The sequence below is a fragment of the Carcharodon carcharias genome, chromosome 4 (assembly GCF_017639515.1).
Source record: "Carcharodon carcharias isolate sCarCar2 chromosome 4, sCarCar2.pri, whole genome shotgun sequence".
Taxonomy (NCBI): domain Eukaryota; kingdom Metazoa; phylum Chordata; class Chondrichthyes; order Lamniformes; family Lamnidae; genus Carcharodon; species Carcharodon carcharias.
Window position 1 is genome coordinate 112,068,435 of NC_054470.1, and position 19,064 is coordinate 112,087,498.

At 43.6% G+C, this 19,064-nt stretch overlaps 1 protein-coding gene across 5 annotated transcripts in view; it reads left to right on the forward strand.

Moving 5' to 3' along the window:
- The window catches only part of tbc1d2 (TBC1 domain family, member 2), a 69,830-nt gene that overhangs the window by 34,966 nt on the left and 15,800 nt on the right, over positions 1 to 19,064 (forward strand). For 3 of the 5 annotated variants that reach the window (XM_041186671.1, XM_041186668.1, XM_041186669.1), the window contains 5 exons: positions 4,151 to 4,286; positions 6,359 to 6,498; positions 10,605 to 10,804; positions 13,029 to 13,409; positions 14,772 to 14,882. In XM_041186671.1, coding sequence (XP_041042605.1) covers positions 4,151 to 4,286; positions 6,359 to 6,498; positions 10,605 to 10,804; positions 13,029 to 13,409; positions 14,772 to 14,882 — 968 coding nt within the window. Of the gene's footprint in view, positions 1 to 4,150; positions 4,287 to 6,358; positions 6,499 to 10,604; positions 10,805 to 13,028; positions 13,410 to 14,771; positions 14,883 to 19,064 lie in introns of those variants that run through there. The other 2 variants (XM_041186672.1, XM_041186670.1) reach the window with 2 other exon arrangements.

Sequence of the window (19,064 nt, forward strand, 5' to 3'; positions counted from 1 at the left end):
CTTTACTCAGAAATATATTTTATTTTTACAATTACAGTCTTCTCAAAATAGTAAAATATTTACACTGATAAGTAATTTACAAATTCAGTCTTTCTGGGGGTTTCCTTATGCATGTAGAACGCCTCAGCTTTACAACCTCAGATGCCTTGTCAGGAACTTCTTTTCCTGGAGGTGTCTGATCATCAGGTGCTTCGGTGGGCACTTGCAGATCTGTATCCTCCACTTTGGAAGGACCAACAGACGTGTCTGAACTGGGCTCAGTTCTCTCAACAGGAAACGCTGACCTGGTTGCGAACACTGGCGGCATCATTTCTTGGTGCATAGTTTCTCTTTTCCTCAGACGATCCACATGTATCCATACAACTCGGCCTTCCACCTCCACTTGGTAAGATAGAGGTCCAGTCACTGCACTTATTTCACCCAGTAACCACGTTGGTCCTTCTCCAAATTTCTTCATGTATACTGTTTCTCCCATGGTAAATTTTCTCTCATGACTATGCCAGTCATGTCTGGTTTTCTGACTTTCCTTACTCCTCTCCACCTTCCCTCAATTTGGCATTATTAAGCTCAATCTCATCCTGAGATGGCATTTCACCAATAGTTCCTCAGGTGTGATACCTGTTGTTGTGTGATGGGTGGTTCTATAATGGAAAAGAGTTTTGTAGACAAATTTGGTAAGAACAGTCAATAATGATTGATCACTCCTAGGAATGATTTGAGTTCTGAGGTGTTCTTTGGCGCAGGTGCCTCTCTTATGTCTCTCATGTTTTACTCAACCAGGTAAATCTACCCGGTGACCCAAATAGATTACCTCCCTTGCCTGGAATGTGCACTTTTCTTTTTTTAAACACACTCCAGCTTGCAAGAAACGTTTTAAGACTTCTTCAAAGTTTGCCATGTGCTCTTTTTCAATGAACCCTGTCACCAAAACATCATCTAAATAGAAAACAGCCTGGGGCAGACCCTGTAGTAAACTTTCCATCATTCTCTGGAGGATGGTGCAAGCTGAGGAGATGCCAAAAGGCAATAGAGTATATTGGTACAACCCTTTCTGGATATTAATTGTGATGAATTCCCGGGAGGCATTATTTAACCCTAATTGTTGATATGAATGACTTATACCAAGCTTCGTGTAAGTGGTTCTACCTGCCAGTTTGGCATACAGGATTTCGATATTTGGTATGAGGTATCTGTCTCGCTTAGAGACTTTATTAACCATCAATTTGTAGTCTCCACAAATTCGGATGCTCTGGTTGGGCTTAAGAACTCTATGGGCGCTGCCCATTCTGAAAGCTGCACAGGTTGTATAACGCCCAGCTTTTCTACTCTGTCCAATTCGATGTCGACCTTTTCTCTCAATGCATAAGGTACTGGTCTGTCCTTCATGAATTGGGGGATGGCCTTTGGATCCACATGAATTTATGCCTGCAGTCCCTAGGTCTTCCCAAGTTCGCCCCTGTAGACTGTGGGGTACTTTTGTGCTAGTTCTGGTAACCCGCTTGCTCTCAACTGGAAAATTTCAGCCCATTCCAACTTGATCTCTTTTAGCCAGTTTTGCCCTAGAAGGTTTGGTCCCTCGCCTGTCACTACCATCAAGGGTAGTTTTACCTTGGCTCCCATAATTAACAATTACAATACTTATGCCTTTGGCTTGGATGTCTTCGCCCATGTATGTTTTTAATTGGGCAGTGTTTTCTTCCAAATTTAAATGATGTTCCCCATTGCTCAGATATTTGAAGGTATGTTCCCCAGTTATTGGAAGCTCCTGTGTCCACTTCCACTTAAATACGTCTACCATTCACTCTCATTGTTACTTAGATTGGTTTTGTCCAACAACCTTCAAGTTATACAATGAATAAATATCTGAATCTGTTCCTTCGGGCTCTTCTACATTGTAGATCTCACTGGTTTTTTCTTTTGTTTAAAAGTCTGTTTGACTCTTTCCTTACACTGTCTTGTGTTTTTCTCATTTTCCTGCAAACGGAGGCTGTTTTCTGCCTCTCAGTTGAGTATTGCATTTTCGTGCCCTTTTTGGCTGGGACTTCCCGCACAATATGGAGGGTAGCAGCATTTTGCGCTCCCTGTATCGCTTTTGAATCTCTAACAGCACCTTCCATTGTCAGTGCAATCTCTCGTGCCTTCTTAAAATCCAAAATTGTTACGGATAACAATCGCTTTTGAATCATGTCCTCATTCACACCTCTCACTGATCTCTAAGCATATCGTTTAAGGATGTACCAAACTCACAATGCTCCGTTAATTGCTTAAAGCTTGCCACATCGCTTGTAACTGTCTCCCCTGGGGCTCTAATTCTTGAATTAAACTTGAACCTTTGCATCATTACTGAGGGCTTAGGTTGGTAATGGTCCTTCACCAGATCTGCTAAATCATCAACATTTCTCGAGTCTGGGGCACTGGGTGCCATCAATCTTCGAATCAAGTCATAAGTCTTATTCCCACATGTACTTAAGAGAATCGCCCACCTCTTCTCTTCATCCGTAATCTCATTTGCTTGGAAAAACAATGAGAGATGCTCAATATAGTGGGACCAATTGCGCATTGCTGGATCGAAAGGATCAATTCTTCTGAATTGCGGCATGATGAGGGAGCTACTTTGACGATTTGAACGGAACTTCTACTTACAATTGCTGTGCGAGGTCCAGTGCTGATTTCGTTTTTCTTGCTTGCTTCTTTTTAACTTGTTCAACCCTCGTTGCCGGTTTGTTGGATCCTGTTTGCACGCTTGTTGTAAGGGGTGGCCTATTTGGTGATAATGATCGAGTTGAGTAGCAGCCACTTCATAGGTAGAAACTCTGTGTTAATTTACAAGGATACTCAGCAGCAACTAAACATGTGCTTACTCTTCAAACTCTATCCCTACACTACTGCTGCTACTACTAACTACTGACTACAGACTATTAACGACAGAGGTAGCCCGTGCTACTCTGCTGTTGGATACTAAGATCTTGTGATCTTCCATTATAACATTCTTCTTAAAGGTATATTACACATCACATTACCACAGAGGGTGTGAGTCTAGGTGGGGTGGAGGAATAAAAATACATCAATCGCTAGCAGTTGTGCTGTAGCAAGGACATTAAAAATAAGCAAACCAAGCACTGGGTTCCATTTCTACAAGAATACAACTGGAAAGTATGGAAGTTATACTAGCCCTGTATCGAACCTTGGTTAGACCACGCTGTGTGCAGCTCTGGTTATGAAAAGGATAGAAAGATACTGGCGAGGATGCAGATAAGATTTACGAGGATAATACCAGAAATGTGTGGGCAAACGCATGAGGAAAAGATTGACAGGCTGGGTCTCTATTTTTTTCTCTTGAAGATAGAAGGCTGACAGATGACCTAATCGAGGTCTTTAAAATTCTGAAAGGTTTTGACAGAGTGGATACAAAGAGAACGTTTCCTCTTGTGGGGAAGAGCATAACCCAGAGGCCATCAATGTCAGAAAGTCACCAAGAAATCCAATAGGGAATTCAGGAGAAATGTCTTTACCCAGAGAGTGGTGAGAATGTGGAACTCGCTCCTACAAGGGGTGGTTGAATGAATAGCATAGATGCATTTAGGGGGGGAAACCAAGCAAGTATATGAGGGAGAAAGGAATAGAGGGTTACAATGGTCGATTTAGATGAGAAAAGATGGGAGGAGGCTCGAGTGGAACACAAACACTAGTACAGACAGGTTGGGCCAAATGGCCTGATTTGGTCCTGTATATCCTATGTAACATTGTTCCTCATGCGTGCGCATTAACAAAAGTTGACGGGTCACAAGCTACACATTGATTTTAAGGCGATTATTCTAGGGGTCATTGTTGTAGGGGTAAAATTCTTGCCTTGGTCCTTTGTGTGGTTTGGGTTATGAAATAACGTGGAAAACTTTTCTTCAAAATGGCAGCAGCAAGCTAAGTTTCAGCAAGGATATAAGCAAAACACCGCGTCTGCTGCAAATCTGAAATAAAAACAGAAAATGCTGGAAACTCAGCGGGTCAGATGTTGTCAGACCTGCTGAGTTTTCCCAGCATTTTCTGTTTTTATTTCAGCGAGCATATGTTGGGAATGATTGGCACTGCTGACAAGCGGGTCACTCTTACACGTTATTAATGAGGGGGAACAAAACGTTCTCACTTTCCTCAGAGGAAGCGGACCAATTCTTGGACCCCGTGAAAACGCCCACTGGTCTCGTCGGAGTGGAGGCAGCTTCTCTACCAGTCGCACTGCAGCCAACCACCTTGCATAACATCTCTCTCAAGCACCTGGGGACAGAAATCCAGTGAGTATTTGCTGTCACGATACTTTTTGATAGGGGAATGAGAAGAGTACGCAGCAAGCTGTGTTGTGATCTGGAACGCGCTGCCTGAAAGTCAGGGGAAGCAGACTTAGCAGTAACTTTCAAAAAGGGAATGGTTCCAAGGATGAGGAACTTCGGTTACGTAGATAGATTGGGGAGTTTGGGATTGTTTTCCTTGGAGAAAAGGTTGAGAGGAGATTTGATAGAGGTGCTCAAAATAAAGAGGAATCTGGACAGAAGATAAACCATTCCCATTGGTGGAAGGATTGAGAACCAGCGGGCACAGATTTAAGGTAATTGATTAGAGAAGCAATGGAGGCACGAGGAGAAACTTTTTCACACAGCGAGTGGTTAGGATCTGGAATGCGCTGCCTGAGAGTATGGTGGAAGCAGGTTCAATTGAGGCATTCGGGAAGGGATTGGATTATTATCTGAAAAGGAAGAATGTGCAGGGTTACAGGGAGAAGACAGGAGAATGGCACTGGGTGAATCGCTCATTTGGAGAGCCGGCACAGACACAATGGACCAAATGGCCTCCTCCTTCACTGTAACAATTTTGTAATTCTGTGAGAAGAGAGTCCAAATAAACACTTGACAAGGGAAAATTGGCAGGGCTATGGGGAAAGAGCATTTGTGGAGTGGGACGAATTGGATAGCACTTTCAAAGAGTCAGAAGATGCACAATGGCCAAATAGCCTCCTTTTTGGGCTGAATTATGAATATGTCATTTGATATTTATTTCATTGACTCCCACTGGACATTTTATTGTTCACAGGGGCAACATCTTCATAAAAAATGTTTATCACCCCCTGCCCCTCCTTGCAAGTATTGACCTACTGTTCAAATATTTGCAATGGCTCTTGACTTCATTACTCAAGTAGGTCTAGGCGTTAGCAAGTACAGGCAAGCTAGTCAGCTGTGTGAGGTAGATTATGGATTAGTTGAGCTGATCCTGCATTCACAGGATGTGACAAGACTGACATTTCCCCCTTGTCTTTGAGAAGCCACCTTGACAACTGAGTGGCTCTCTAGACCAATTCAGAGGCAGTTAAGGGTCAGCCACATTGGATCTGCAGTCAGATATAGGCCAGACCACTTAAGGATGGCAGACTTCCTCTCCTAAATGATATTTATGAACCAGAATGGCCTTTTAACAACAATCTGGCAGTTACTTAATTTATGTGAGTTCAAATTCCTCAGCTGCCGTGTTGGGATTTGAATTTGCGTCTCTGGATTACTAATCCTATAACATAACCAATGTGCTACCGTGACCCGATGTATGCATACATGAATGTTCAAGAAGGTGTTACTGTGTTAGGGGCTGGAGTGGGAAACTTGTTGCTTTATTTTTCTTCCCCCAACCCTGCATGACCCATGTGCATTACAGTCACTAATAAATCCAATTGGGAATTCAGGAGAAGCTTCTCTACCCAAAGAATGGTGAGAATGTGGAACTTGCTACCACAGGGAGTGGTTGAGCTGAATACCACAAATACATTTAAAGGGGACAGCTCGATGAACAATGTGGGGGGGGCGGAGAAAGGAATAGAAGGTTACGCTGATGCGGTGAGATAAAGTAGGGAGGGAGGAGGCTGGTGTGAAGCATAAACCAGCTGGGCCAAATGCCCTGTTTTTTGTGCTGTAAATATTTTGAGCATGGTTTTGTGATGCTCCTATCTAAAGTGGAAAATCCCTAAGCAAGTTTAGCGCCAATAGAATATGATGACACTGAACTCAAACTTGGAAATGTTTTAAGGTATTTTAAACTTGTGCAGAATTGTCACAAAAACAGCTTACAACACACACACACACACACACACACACACACATCACAAATGGCCTTGTGACTTTACTTGCAGTTTGTTTTAACAATGCATGCCTTTGATAGGTCCTAAAATCAGATTCACTTCATGCTGTATTTTTAATCCTTTGTTTTTGTTAGGTAGTGGATCTGCTGCACTGCCCTTCACTCACTGAAGACTTGTTTACACTAATCACCACTGCATTGTGGGTTTTTTTTGTTGTTGTTTTGTTTGTTCCCTTCCCGAAAACAGAAATTTTGGTTCTAAAGCCGTCTTTCAGTTCTCCGGAAGCAAGCTGTTCAGGGAAAATAGGACGTGTTTTGAGGAAGTCAGTCAGGGACCTAATGAGATGGCTGAAGATCTATCCCAGACCAAAGGAGGAGATCTATCAGGTGGGACCTTGCATGCACACAGCAGGCACACTTACAGACAAAAATTAATCTGTTTATATTTCCAAAACTGGCTGAGCTCCTCACCCCAGGGGATCGCAGTCATTTGTGACTGATTGATTTATCTGTCTCTGTTTGCTTTTTTAACTGGTTCAATATGGGCTGAAGACGGCATGTACCACATCTTTTGGAAGGAATATTCCTGGAAAGTACCCATTTATGAACAACATATCACTACAATCTTGTGCTTTTTATATGGATAGATAGTAAAAAAAACACTCACCAGGAAACAGATTTGCAAGGTGTTAAGGCAGCAAATATTAACTTAACCTTTAGACTGAAAATTAATAATTTGCTTGAGAGTCATTGTCGCTAGACCACTAAGGTCCTGAGGCCAAACCTGGCATAAGAACAGGTTTATGACTGAAATATTGGACTCTGGGACCAGGATCTTCTGATGGGCCTCCTGCAGATTCTGTTTTCCAAAGTCTGTGAATACTGACAGTTTACACAATGAATCATTTGCCTTTATTGTCTAGGTTGAGACTTCTGGTTTTATTGATAATTTATCAAGCACTATAAAATCATAAGTGGACTTTTGTCGATAGTTCCTGTACAACCTTTTCTCCCCCTCCTCTGCTAAAATCATGGAATGATACAGTCCAGAAGGAGGCCATTTGACCCATTGTATTTTATTTGTCTTGGGCTGTGAGTAGTGCTGGCAGGGCCCATTGTTCATTTCCCTTGACCAGGTGATGATGAGCCACCTACAACAGGTGACTAACTCACCTCCTGATTCCCCAAAGCCTGCCTGTCATCTACAAGGCACAAGCCAGGATTGTGATGGAATACTCTCCGCTTACCCGATTGAGTGCAGCTCCAATAACATTCAAGAAGCTCGATAGCATCCAGGACAAAGCAGTCCGCTTAATCAGCACCCCGTCTGCCACCTTCAATATTCATTCTCTCCACCACCGATGCACAGTGGCAACAGTGTGTACCATCTATAAGATGCACTGCAGCAACTCAGCAAGGCTCCTTACACAGCACCTTCCAAACTATGACCACTACCATCTAGCAGGACAAGGGTAGCAGGCACAGGGGAACACCACCACCTGGAAGTTCCCCTCCAAGTCACTCACCATCCTGACTTGGAACTTGTAGTTATTGAAGGTATAACCTTTCCTATTGCCTTTAGGGGTCACATGATTGTTCTGACAAATGAGCCCTAAGTGTGGGTAACCCTGGGGGCGGAGCTTTCTAGTCTTGGACTTGGTTCGAGTATGTAGCTTCTAAAAGAACTCTGTAATAAAGTTATCTGTTTCAAATGAGAAATCTGTATGGTACATCAAGTTCATCGCAGAACTATATCACCATTCCTGCACTGTTGCTGGGTCAAAATCCTGACACTCCCTCCCTAACAGCACTGTGGGTGGACCTACACCACATGGACTGCAGTAGTTCAAGAAGGCAGCTCACCACCATCTTCTCAAGGGCAATTAGGGATGGGCAACAAATATTGACCCTGCCCGCGATGTTCACATCCCATGAAATAATTAAAAAAAAAAGGAATGGCTTGTTTTGACATTTCAGAATTAAGCACATTGCTGTGGGTCTGGAGTCATGTGTAGGCTCAGACTGGGCAAGAACAGCCAATTTTCCCCCATGATAGGTTTTTACAACAATCTGGTAGTTTCATAATAATTATTAATGTGAACAGCATTTTTTATTCCTGATTTATTAATTGATTGATTTTTAAATTCTCAGCTGCTGTGGTAGGATTTGAATTTCTGTCGCTAGAGCGTTAATCCAGGCTCCTGGATTATGAGTCCAGTAACATAGCCAATATGCTACCAGGACCTCTTGTCCATGTGCCAACTCTTTGAAAGAGTTATCCAATTAGTCTTAGTCCCCTGCTCTCTCTTCATGATCCTGCAAATTTATTTTTCTCCAAGAATTAATGCAATTCTCTTCTGGAAAATTACTACTAAATTTGCTTCCACTGCCCTCTCAAGCAGAGTGTTCGTAACATAATGTGTAAAAATTTCCCCTCTGGTTCTTCTGCCAATTACCATAAATCTGTGTCTTCTAATTTGTGGATCCTCTGGCTGCTCTCATTGGTTTCCCTTCGTTATTAACAGCGGCCATTTCTTGAGTGTGTGAAGTCACCACTGTGCTTTTGACTGTGGCTATGGCACCTGATTGCAGCATGAGAAAGGATTAATTGTCTGATGTTGTTGGGACTGCCTGGTTTTTCTAGCTTGCTGTTTGTCCGTAGCTGCCTGTACTCCTTGCTGTCTGAAAGAAGCAACACCACCGCCTGAGATTGACCCCCAAGGTAGTTCTTCTGTGTGCATCTTTCTCCCTGTCCATGGTAGGCATGCAACGTTTCATGAGGTTCACCTTCAAGGCCTCTGTGAATCTTAATCTTGACCTGCCTCCCTCATGATTGGCAGCTTCCGTGATCATTGATTTGGAGTTTACCAAGCCACTTCAACATCATCACTTGGGTTTTCTTCGGAGCACAGCTGGTCCTTAATCCTGAGCCTGAACTGTTCACTCGCAATGCTCTGTGGATGCTAGTTTCTACGTATCTAGCTTTTTTGGCAGTAGATGGGGGTGTCTAGTTTACGTTGGTCTTTTCAATGAGAGAGTAAATTTCACCTTGGAACATAGCATCCCGTGGTCTGTGGATCACTCCGCTCTCCTCATAACCCTGGCAATCATAACATCTTTTATAATGCTCTGCTACACAAACAAGAAGTGTTCACCAATGATCCAGGGCAGTGTGGTAACAATACACCATTTCCTCTGGTCTTCCCTCTGGTCTAATTTGTCGAATATCGGACAAAACAAATCCGCTCCATGTCTGGAAAGAGAAGCAGGGGATTAGCTCTGAGCAAAGAAGGGATTAAGCTTTGCTGTGAAAGATTGGCTTGTCACGTTCAAGTGCTTTCTGAAATATTTGGGAAAATGACCAAGCAAAGAAAAACCTCTGCCAGCAACTTGCATTTTAAAACTGATGTTTGAATTCCACCCTATTGAGTTACTAAGTGGTGGGTTCTCCTTTTATATTTCCGTGATGGCGGGACTTTAGGGGAAAAAAAACATGTCCATTATCAAAGGATACTCGCAATTCTGTTATTCTGAGTGTAAAATAAAACTTCAATGCTGTTTCTATTAAATATTGATTTTTTTTTTAGCCCCTCCTTGTCCCACGCTGGAGATGCCCATTTTGTTAGCAATTAAGTGATTCTGTGTCACAGTTAACTCTTGATTGACGTTAAACATGACTTTAACTTTCTCCACTCAAACGTTTGCTAGTTTTTTAGATTAGTAGGAAAAGAAAAGAAGGAATGGCATTTCCATAGCACCTTTCATGACCTCAGGACATCCCAAAGCGCTTGACAGCCAATTAAATACTTTTGCAGTATGGTCACAGTTGTAGTGTAAAAACATGGCTGCCAATTTGCACACAGCTTGATTCCACAAACAGCTGCATGATAAATTTGTTTTAGATATTGATTGAGGGAATGAATGTCAGCTAGACACCCGGTGAAAACTCTCCTGCTCTTCTTCAAAAAGTGCTGCGTGATCTTTACCTCCGCCTAAGAGGGTTTAAAATCTCACCTGAAAAACAGGGCCTCCAACAGTGCAGCACACCTTTGGCATTGCACCTGGAGTGTTCACTTGGATTTTGTGCTCATGTCCTTGGAATGGGACTGGAACCCACAAACTTCTGAATCAGAGACAAAAGTATTTACTCCTTCAGCTTTTTTTGGGGGGTGGGGGCAGGACTACAGGTGAGGAAGCTCTTTCAAAGAGCCAGCATGAGTTCAATGGGCCTAATGGCCTTCCTCTGTGCTGTATCATCCTATAAAAATACTGGTATGCCTGCTATGAAAAGATGGGGGGAAATTCCTGATTTTCCGCTGAAATGGAGGTCAACCCAGTGATGGTGGTTTTAAATGTACTCCCAATGCGAGGCTGAAGGTTAAAATTCCCCAATTGCAGCAAACAAACATTGGAACTGTGACCTTACTGAGTTGCCCTCCAGATGCAGTGTGTACAGTAATGTGTAATGGGCTCATGTTTGCCTTTTCTTTTAGTTAAGGACACACAGCAGGAAGAACAGAACACTCCATTTCAAAAATGTTCAGTGGGCAGTTTGAAGTCACTGACCATTCGACAGACTAGCACTCCAATGACTCCGGGGAAGGACACTGTGACGGATGAGATTGCCCCTGACAAGGCCACCAGGTTACATAATGATGTCCTGGGACTCACCAATGAGCTTAATGCACAGAGGGTAAGGCAACCTACTCTTGTTAACTCCTGTAATGGCAGCACCTAGTACAAGGTTACTGAAATCACGGCAAAAAGCATCTGACTTGTATTTCTAAAGGGTTATAGAATCATTGACCAGGACAATACGGAAGGAGGCCGTTTGGCCCATCAAGACTGTGTCGTCTCCTTTGAAGAGTAATCCAGTCAGTCCCACTGTCACTTCCTTTTCCCTATTTCACTGCAATTTTTTTCTCTTCACTTTGGATGGTTTGTCAGTCCCTCCAAGGACATTGAAGGAAAGAACTGGTTTTTATGTAGACTCCCAAAAGCACATTACTGACAATTTTTAAAATGTAGCCGCTTTGGAATGTAGAAAATGTGGAGCCAATTTGCTCTCAGCCAGTTCCCACAAAACGCAGTGAGATAATGACCAGATCTTCTGCTTCAGTGACATTGGCTAAGGATAAATATTGGTCTCAGGAGAGCCAGGAGAGTACATTGATTCTTCTTCAAAATTACATCCGTGGGATCTTTTATGTCCACCTGAGGGCGGGTGGGGCCACAGTTTGACATCTCAAGTGAAAGCCAGCACCTCTGATGGTGAAGCACACCCTTGGTACTGCACTGGGAGTGTCAGCCTGTGTTTTGTGTTCAAGTCTCTGGGGCTGGACTCGAACGCACAACCTCCAGGTTCAGAGGGGAGAGAGTGCTACCCACTGAGCAATGACTGATGTCAACCACTTAGTACATAACGGAAATGTTTCTCATGCTGGAATTTCAGCTGATGCTGCTTTTGTCCCGTAATCACTGGGCTACCGTACCCCATCGCCAGAATGTCAGCTGTGATCTATGCACTTCCAGATATTCCAAGGTGCAAATCCTTCTTCCCTTGTATAATTGTAGCCATAAATTCCTGTTGGAATAATTCTTATCTCTTTCCTTTTCTTTCTCCTTTCATGGGATGTGGGTGTCACTGGCAAGGCCAGTATTTGTTACCTATCCCTAATTGCCCTTGAACTGAGCAGCTTGCTAGGCCATTTCAGAGGGCATTTAAGAGTCAACCACATAGCTGTGGGTCTGGAGTCACATGTAGTCTGGGTAAGGATGGCAGATTTCCTTCCCTAAAGGACATTAGTGAACCAGATGGGTTTTTACAATAAATGATGACAGCCGTTATGATCACCATTACTGAGAATAGCCTTATATTCCAGATTTATTAATTGAATTTAAATTCCACTGGCTGCCATATCCCCAAAGCATTAGCCTGGGCCTCTGGATAACTAGTCCATTGACATTACCACTATGTCACCATCTCCCCTTTGTCCAAGTGGGTGTTTTATACAAACCCATGGCTCAAATTGCACATCATCACCTTCCATCCAATGTGTAATATCTCTAAAATAAGATGGAAATGGTGACAATATTGAAACCACTTATCATTTCCTATGGCATTGCATCACAGGGCCATGAGACACCGCAGTGAGTTTTCTGTCATGTGTCCTGTTTAAGAAGGCTGCAGAACTGCAGAGTATGTTCAAGACTGAGAATCATAGCTTTTGAGAGATGTGGCAATTGCCAAAGGGGAACTGCGGTGGAAGATTGGTCATTAGCGAAAGGCAGAGCAGGCTCGAGGGACAGGCTCACTTCTGCTCCTATTACTCACATTTGACACATAAGATTCTGAGGAGGCTTGGGTAGATGCTGAGAGGGTGTTTCCCCTCATGGGGGATTCTAGAACTAGGACATACGGTTTCAAAATAAAGGGTCTGCCATTTAAGATGGAGATGAGGAGGAATTTCTTCTCTGAGGGTGATTAGTCTTTGGAATCCTCTTTCCCAGAGAGCAGTGGGTCGGTGAGGGAGAGAATTCCAAAAACTAATGGCCGTCTGCCCTTCTCCTTTAAGCAGAGATCAATCCCAGATCCTCATCCAGAAGGAAAAAACGGTAAAACTTGGGAACTGACTGGCACTGGTCTGAACTGATCTTGTACACCATACAGTGGGACTCCAGTTCAGACCAGTACCAATCATTTCCGAATTTTACTGATTTTTCTTAACCTGTCCCCATCACTAACATTCCTTATTTTTGGGGTCGTCCTGGTAGACTTTCTCTGCACTCTCTCCAGTGTTTATTTCATTTTGTATTTTTTTTTCTTTTTGAGCTGGGATTGCGAGATTGCCTAAGGGCCTTTTTTTGTTTCAAGAGTAAGAAAGTTGATTGCTGACATTTGCCGATTATTGTGATAGGAACTGGTCAAGCTCTTGCACAAGGCTCTTGAGGCCGCGCAGCAGGAGAAGAGGGCTTGTAACACATACCTCTCCGCTGACGAGTCCACCCGCTTGGAGCTGGTGCGGCACAAAGTGAGGCAGATCCGCGACTTGGAAAACCGGGCCTGCGTGCTTGAGAAAGAAAAGCAAGAGCTGCAGCAGAGCCTGAGCATGCAGACGGACCTCACCGGGGAGATGAAGCAACATGCTCAGCTGCTGATGGAGAAAAACCATGCCAAGCAGGAGGTCATCCTGAAACTCTCCCAGCAGATGGCCAACGAAAGCTGCCTCCCAGAAACCTGCGATAAAATCACCACAGAGGCCATTGGAAAACTGGAGGAGCAAATTGTACATTTAAAGGTGATTGGGTATTGCTGATGACGACACAAACTGGCACTTATGTAGGGACACGGGAAGATCGTCTAGCCCTTTGAGCCTGTCTGCCATTCAATGCGATTGTGGCTGATCTTCCAGCTAACTCCACAATTGCCCCAAGTCCCTTGACAACGCCTTTAAATATCAGATTTAAAATGAACAATAAATCCAGAATTGTTTCCGGATGAGAGTTCCAAACTTCTACCACACTTTGTGCGTTGAAGTGTTTCTGAGCTTCACTCTTGAACGGCCTGAGCTCTCCTTTTCAGACTGTTTAATGTCATGAAGCGTTGCAAAACACTTCACAGGAGCCATTGTCCACCAAAAGCTGATACCTAAAGGAGATTTAGCAATCAAAAGCTTGGTCAAAGAGTTGATTTTAAGAAACTCAAAAAAGAGGAAAGGGAGAGAGGGTTGGAGAGGTTTAGAGAGGGAATTCTGACGCTTTGGGTCCAAATAGCGGAAAGCACGGCCATCAATGGTGAAGCGATGAACCAACGTTACATGTACCTTTTGTGCATCCATAGGTAAAATGTGACTTGGATCATTCGATGTATCAGGTAAAATTGGTAGAGGCCGTGTCCACACTCCTTCTCATCTCTGCCATCTCTTCCGGTCTTCCAGGATTTCTGAGTTCCTTCAATTTTGGCCTCTGCGCAACTCTGATTTCAAATATGTGATCAAGCCCACCCATGGCCTTGGCCCTTCCTATCTCTGCAACCACCTTCAGCCCTCCGAGATCCCTTACGCATCCCCGATTGACATTGCTTCACCCATTGGTGGCTGTGTCTTTTACTGCTAAGGCCTTAAACTCTGAAAATCAGCCCCCATCCTCCCAAACCTCTCCTCCTCATTTTCCTCCTTTAAGACACCCCTTAAAACCTACCTCTTTGACCAAGCTTTTGACCATCTTCCCTAATATTCCCTAATGTGGCTCGGTGTCGAATTTAGTTTGTTGATGCCCCTATGAAGTGCCTTTAGATGTTTTATTACATGAAAGGCACTGTTGTTGTTGTTGTTTACCTAATGAGAGGCAGAATGCAAATGGGGGCTTCACTCTATCGCATATCCCAAATCCCTGTGTTTATTGAGAGGAGATTACGTTTAGTTTGAAAGCTGCTGTGGATTTGAAGATAAAAAGCAGCAGGAACATATTTAAACTTGAAGTGGTTGGAGTACCTGTATCAATGCTTATTCTGATGGCTTATGAATCATACTTTTTTCTCAAGAAAGCATAATTTTTGAAGTTTGAAAGTACAGCCACATTTCTTCACTTTAAAAAAAAAATAAACCGTTGTTACTTTGAAGTCGCCCATTTCAAATATTTTGGGATTTTATTTTTGACAGGATGATCAAGAAGCTTACAAAGTCCAAAACAAGTTCTTAAACTCCGAGATTTACCAAGTCACCAAGCTTTGGCAGGCCACTGCTGATCGGGAGAAGGCTCTGGCTTTGAAGGTATGGGGGTGGGTGAGTGGAACAGGTCACGGTATACATTGCAACTGGAACAGCCCCCTAACAGCACTGCGGGGGTACTTTCACCACACAGACTGCAGCAGCTCAAGAAGGCAGCTCACCACCACCTTCTGAAGGGGCAATGAGGAATGGCTGTCGGACTTGACATTCGGCCCCTCCAGCCCTGCTCCGTCATTCAATAATATCATGGCTGATCTGATTGTTGCTGCAACTCCACTTTCCTGCCTGCCCACCCCCCTCCCCCCTCCCATAACGCTTGACTCCTTTGTAGATTAAAAATCTGTTTTGAATATGTTCAATGACCCAGCCTCCACTGCTCTCTGTGGAAGAGAATTCCAATGACTAACGACCCTTGGAGAGAAGAAATTCCTCCTCATCTCAGTTTTAAATGGGCGACCCCTTAGTTTTAAACTGTGCCCCCTGTTTCTAGATTCCGCCACCAAGGGGAATTATCCTCTCAGCATCCACCCTGTCAAGGTCCCTTAGAATCTTATGTGTTTCAAGAAGATCATCTCTCAATCTTCTCAACTCCAGTGTGTATAGGTCCAACCTGTTCAATCTTTCCTCATAAGACGAACACCTCATTCAAGGAATCTGTCTAATGAACCTTCTCTGAACTACTTCCAATGCAAGTACATACCCCCTTAAGTGAAGTGACCAAAACTGTACACGGTACTCTGTGTGATTTCATCAATGTCCTCTACGTTAGTAACAAGACTTCTCTACTTTTATACCCCATTCCCTTGCAATAAAGACCAACATATTACATTTGCTTCCCTAATTACTTGCTGTAACTGCCTGCTAGCCTTCTGTGATTCATGTACAAAGATACCCAGAACTCTCTGGAGCGCAGCATTCTGCAGCCTCTGTCTAATTAAATAATACTCTCCTTTTCTATTCCTCTTGCTAAAGTGGACAACCTCACATATTCCCACATTATACTCCATCTGCCAATTTTTTGCCCACTCACTTAACCTATCTCTATCCCTTTGCAGACTCTTTGTAGCCTACTCACAGCTTGCTTTCCTACTAACTTTGTATCATCAGCAAATTTGACTACGATACAGTCAGTCCCTTCATCCAAGTCATTAAAGTAGATTGTAAATGGATGAGGCCCCAGCACTGTTCACTGTGGCACCCAATGGCTTCAGTTTTCAAACCAGAAAATTACCCATTTATTCTGACTCTGTTTCCTGATATTTAGCCAAAACTCTATCCATGCTAATGTATTACCCTAACACTATAAACTCTTATCTTGTGTTTACCTTTATCTTACCTTTGTATGTGGCAGCTTATTAAATGCCTTTTGGAAATCCAAACACATTACATCTGCTGGTTCCCTTTTATCTACCCTACATCCATCCTCAAAGAGCTCTACTAAATTTGTCAAGCACAATTTCCCTTTCACAAAACCATGTTGATTCTGTCTGATTATATTATGATTTTCTAAATGTCCTGCTACTCCCTCCTTAATAATGGATTCTAGCATTTTCCCAATGACAGATGTTAGGCTAACTGGCTATTAGATTCCAACTTTCTGTCTCCTTTTTTCCTTGAATATTTCTTGATTTTTTTCCACTTGAGCTTCCTCCCACCCTACTTCATCGTGCCCTATCAGCAAATCCTTCTATTCCTTGCTCCATCATGTGTTTATCTGTTTCCCCTTAAATGTATCTATAGCTATTCACCTCAACTACCCCTTAAGGTAGGGAGTTCTACATTCTCGTCACTTGCTTGGTAAAGATTTTTCTCCTGAATTCTCAAATGGATTTATTATTGGCTATCTTTGACAGCCCCTAGTCTTAGACTCCCTCAGATGGAGAGATGTATTAAGTGAAGTCCTCTTGGGATCTGAATCAGGATCTCATTATTATTTCTGATCCATCTAATAGATTTATATTTCAATGCATTACAGGAAGAGATGGTGGTGTAGTGGTAATGTCACTGGACGAGTAATCCAGAGGCCCAGGTTAATGTTCTGGGGCTCAAATCCCATTTAATGGAATTTAAATTCAGTTAATAGAATCTCGAATAGAAAGCCAGTCTCAGCAATGGTGATCATGAAACGATTTCCTGACCCAACCGGTTCGCTAATGTTCCTTCCGGGAAGGAAATCTGCTGTCCTTACCTGGACTGGCCCACATGTGACTCCAGACCCATTGCGATATGGTTGACCCTTAACTGGCCTCTGAAATGACCCTAGCAAGCCTCTCAGTTCCAGGGGCAGTCAGGGGTGGGCAACAAATGCAGGCCATGCCAGCGATGCCCACATTAAAAAAAAAAGACACTAAAACTGGGCTGGGGGGGAGGGGGGTGGGGGTGTTGCACTACCAATTTAAAACAAATTGTGGGAAAAGCTGGCCACAATTTTCCATTGGGGAGAGTTATGAAAGATGAAATCCAATACAGATAAAGGGCAAACCCATCATCTCTTAGCTAATGAATACAGCTGTTTTTTCAGGGAGGATGTTCAATTTCTCCCTGGGAAGTTGTGCTGCCGATTCTATGAATGGCAGCTGGTTATAAGGGGAAGGTCTGAGGGAGAGCTGTGAAAGGATGGAGTGTGTGTGAGATGTCTCCGCCTGGTGGGGCATTGCAGATATTCCTCCCATTGCCATCTGATACGTTGAAAATTCACACCGATTCCACAACTGAAAAAAGTACTTCTGCCGCAGGTTCTTCAGAATATCTAGTGCTTTTTTTAAAAAAAACACATCTTTCCTCCTTCAGCTCTTCCATGGCCACACCCTCCCCACTGTCATTAAAGTCAACTAAAGGAATTCCTGAAAAAATAAAAATAAAAATACCTGGAAAAACTCAGCAGGTCTGGCAGCATCTGCGGAGAGGAACACAGTTAACATTTCGAGTCCGTATGACTCTTCAACAGAACTAAGTAAAAATAGAAAAGAGGTGAAATATAAGCTGGTTTAAGGGGAGGTGGGACAAGTAGAGCTGGATGGAGGGCCAGTGATAGGTGGAGATAACCAAAAGATGTCACAGACAAAAGGACAAAGAGGTGTTGAAGGTGGTGATATTATCTGTGGAATGTGCTAATTAAGGGTAGAAAGCAGGACAAGCAAGGTACAGATAGCCCTAGTTGGGGGTGGCGTGGGGTGAAGGAATAGGCTAAAAGGTAGAGATAAAACAATGGATGGAAATACATTTAAAAATAATGGAAATAGGTGGGAAAAGAAAAATCTATATAAATTATTGGAAAAAAGGGGGGGGATCGGAAAGGGGGTGGGGATGGAGGAGAGAGTTCATGATCTAAAATTGTTGAACTCAATATTCAGTCCGGAAGGCTGTAAAGTGCCTAGTCAGAAGATGAGCTGCTGTTCCTCCGGTTTGCATTGAGCTTCAATGGAACATTGCAGCAGGCCAAGGAAGGACTGTGGACATGAGAGCAGGGTGGAATGTTGAAATGGCAAGCGACAGGAAGGTCTGGGTTATGCTTGCGGACAGACTGAAGGTGTTCTGCAAAGCGGTCACCCAGTCTGCATTTGGTCTCTCTAATGTAGAGGAAACCGTATTGGGAGCAACGAATGCAATAGACTAAATTGAGGGAAGTGCAAGTGAAATGCTGCTTCACTTGAAAGGAGTGTTTGGGCCCTTGGACAGTGAGGAGAGGGGAAGTAAAGGGGCAGGTGTTGCACCTTATGTGGTTGTATGGGAAGGTGCCATGGGAGGGGGTTGAGGTGTAGGGGGTGATGGAGGAGTGGACCAGGGTGTCCCGGAGGGAAAGATCCCTGCGGAATACCGCCGGCAGGGGGGTGAAGGGAAGATGTGTTTGGTGGTGGCATCATGCTGGAGTTGGCGGAAATTTCTGATGCATTTGGCAGCTCCCAGAGAGAGCTATTCAGTTAATCCCACATTTCACCCCCTTCCCCGAATGCACTCCCCTCCCGCCCCCCCCAAGCACCCCTATAACCCTGCAAATGTTACCTTTCCAAATATTTACCCAATTCCCCTTTTGAAACTTACTACTGAATCTGCTTCCACCACCCTTTCAGGCAGCGCATTCCAAATCGCAACAACTCACTGTGTTGAGAAAGAAATTCGGAATCTTCTATTTGATTCCTTTTCCAATTCTCTCAACTCTGTGTCCTCTGGTTACCAACCCTTCTGGCAGTGGAAACAGCTTGCCCTCACCTCCTCCATCAAAAC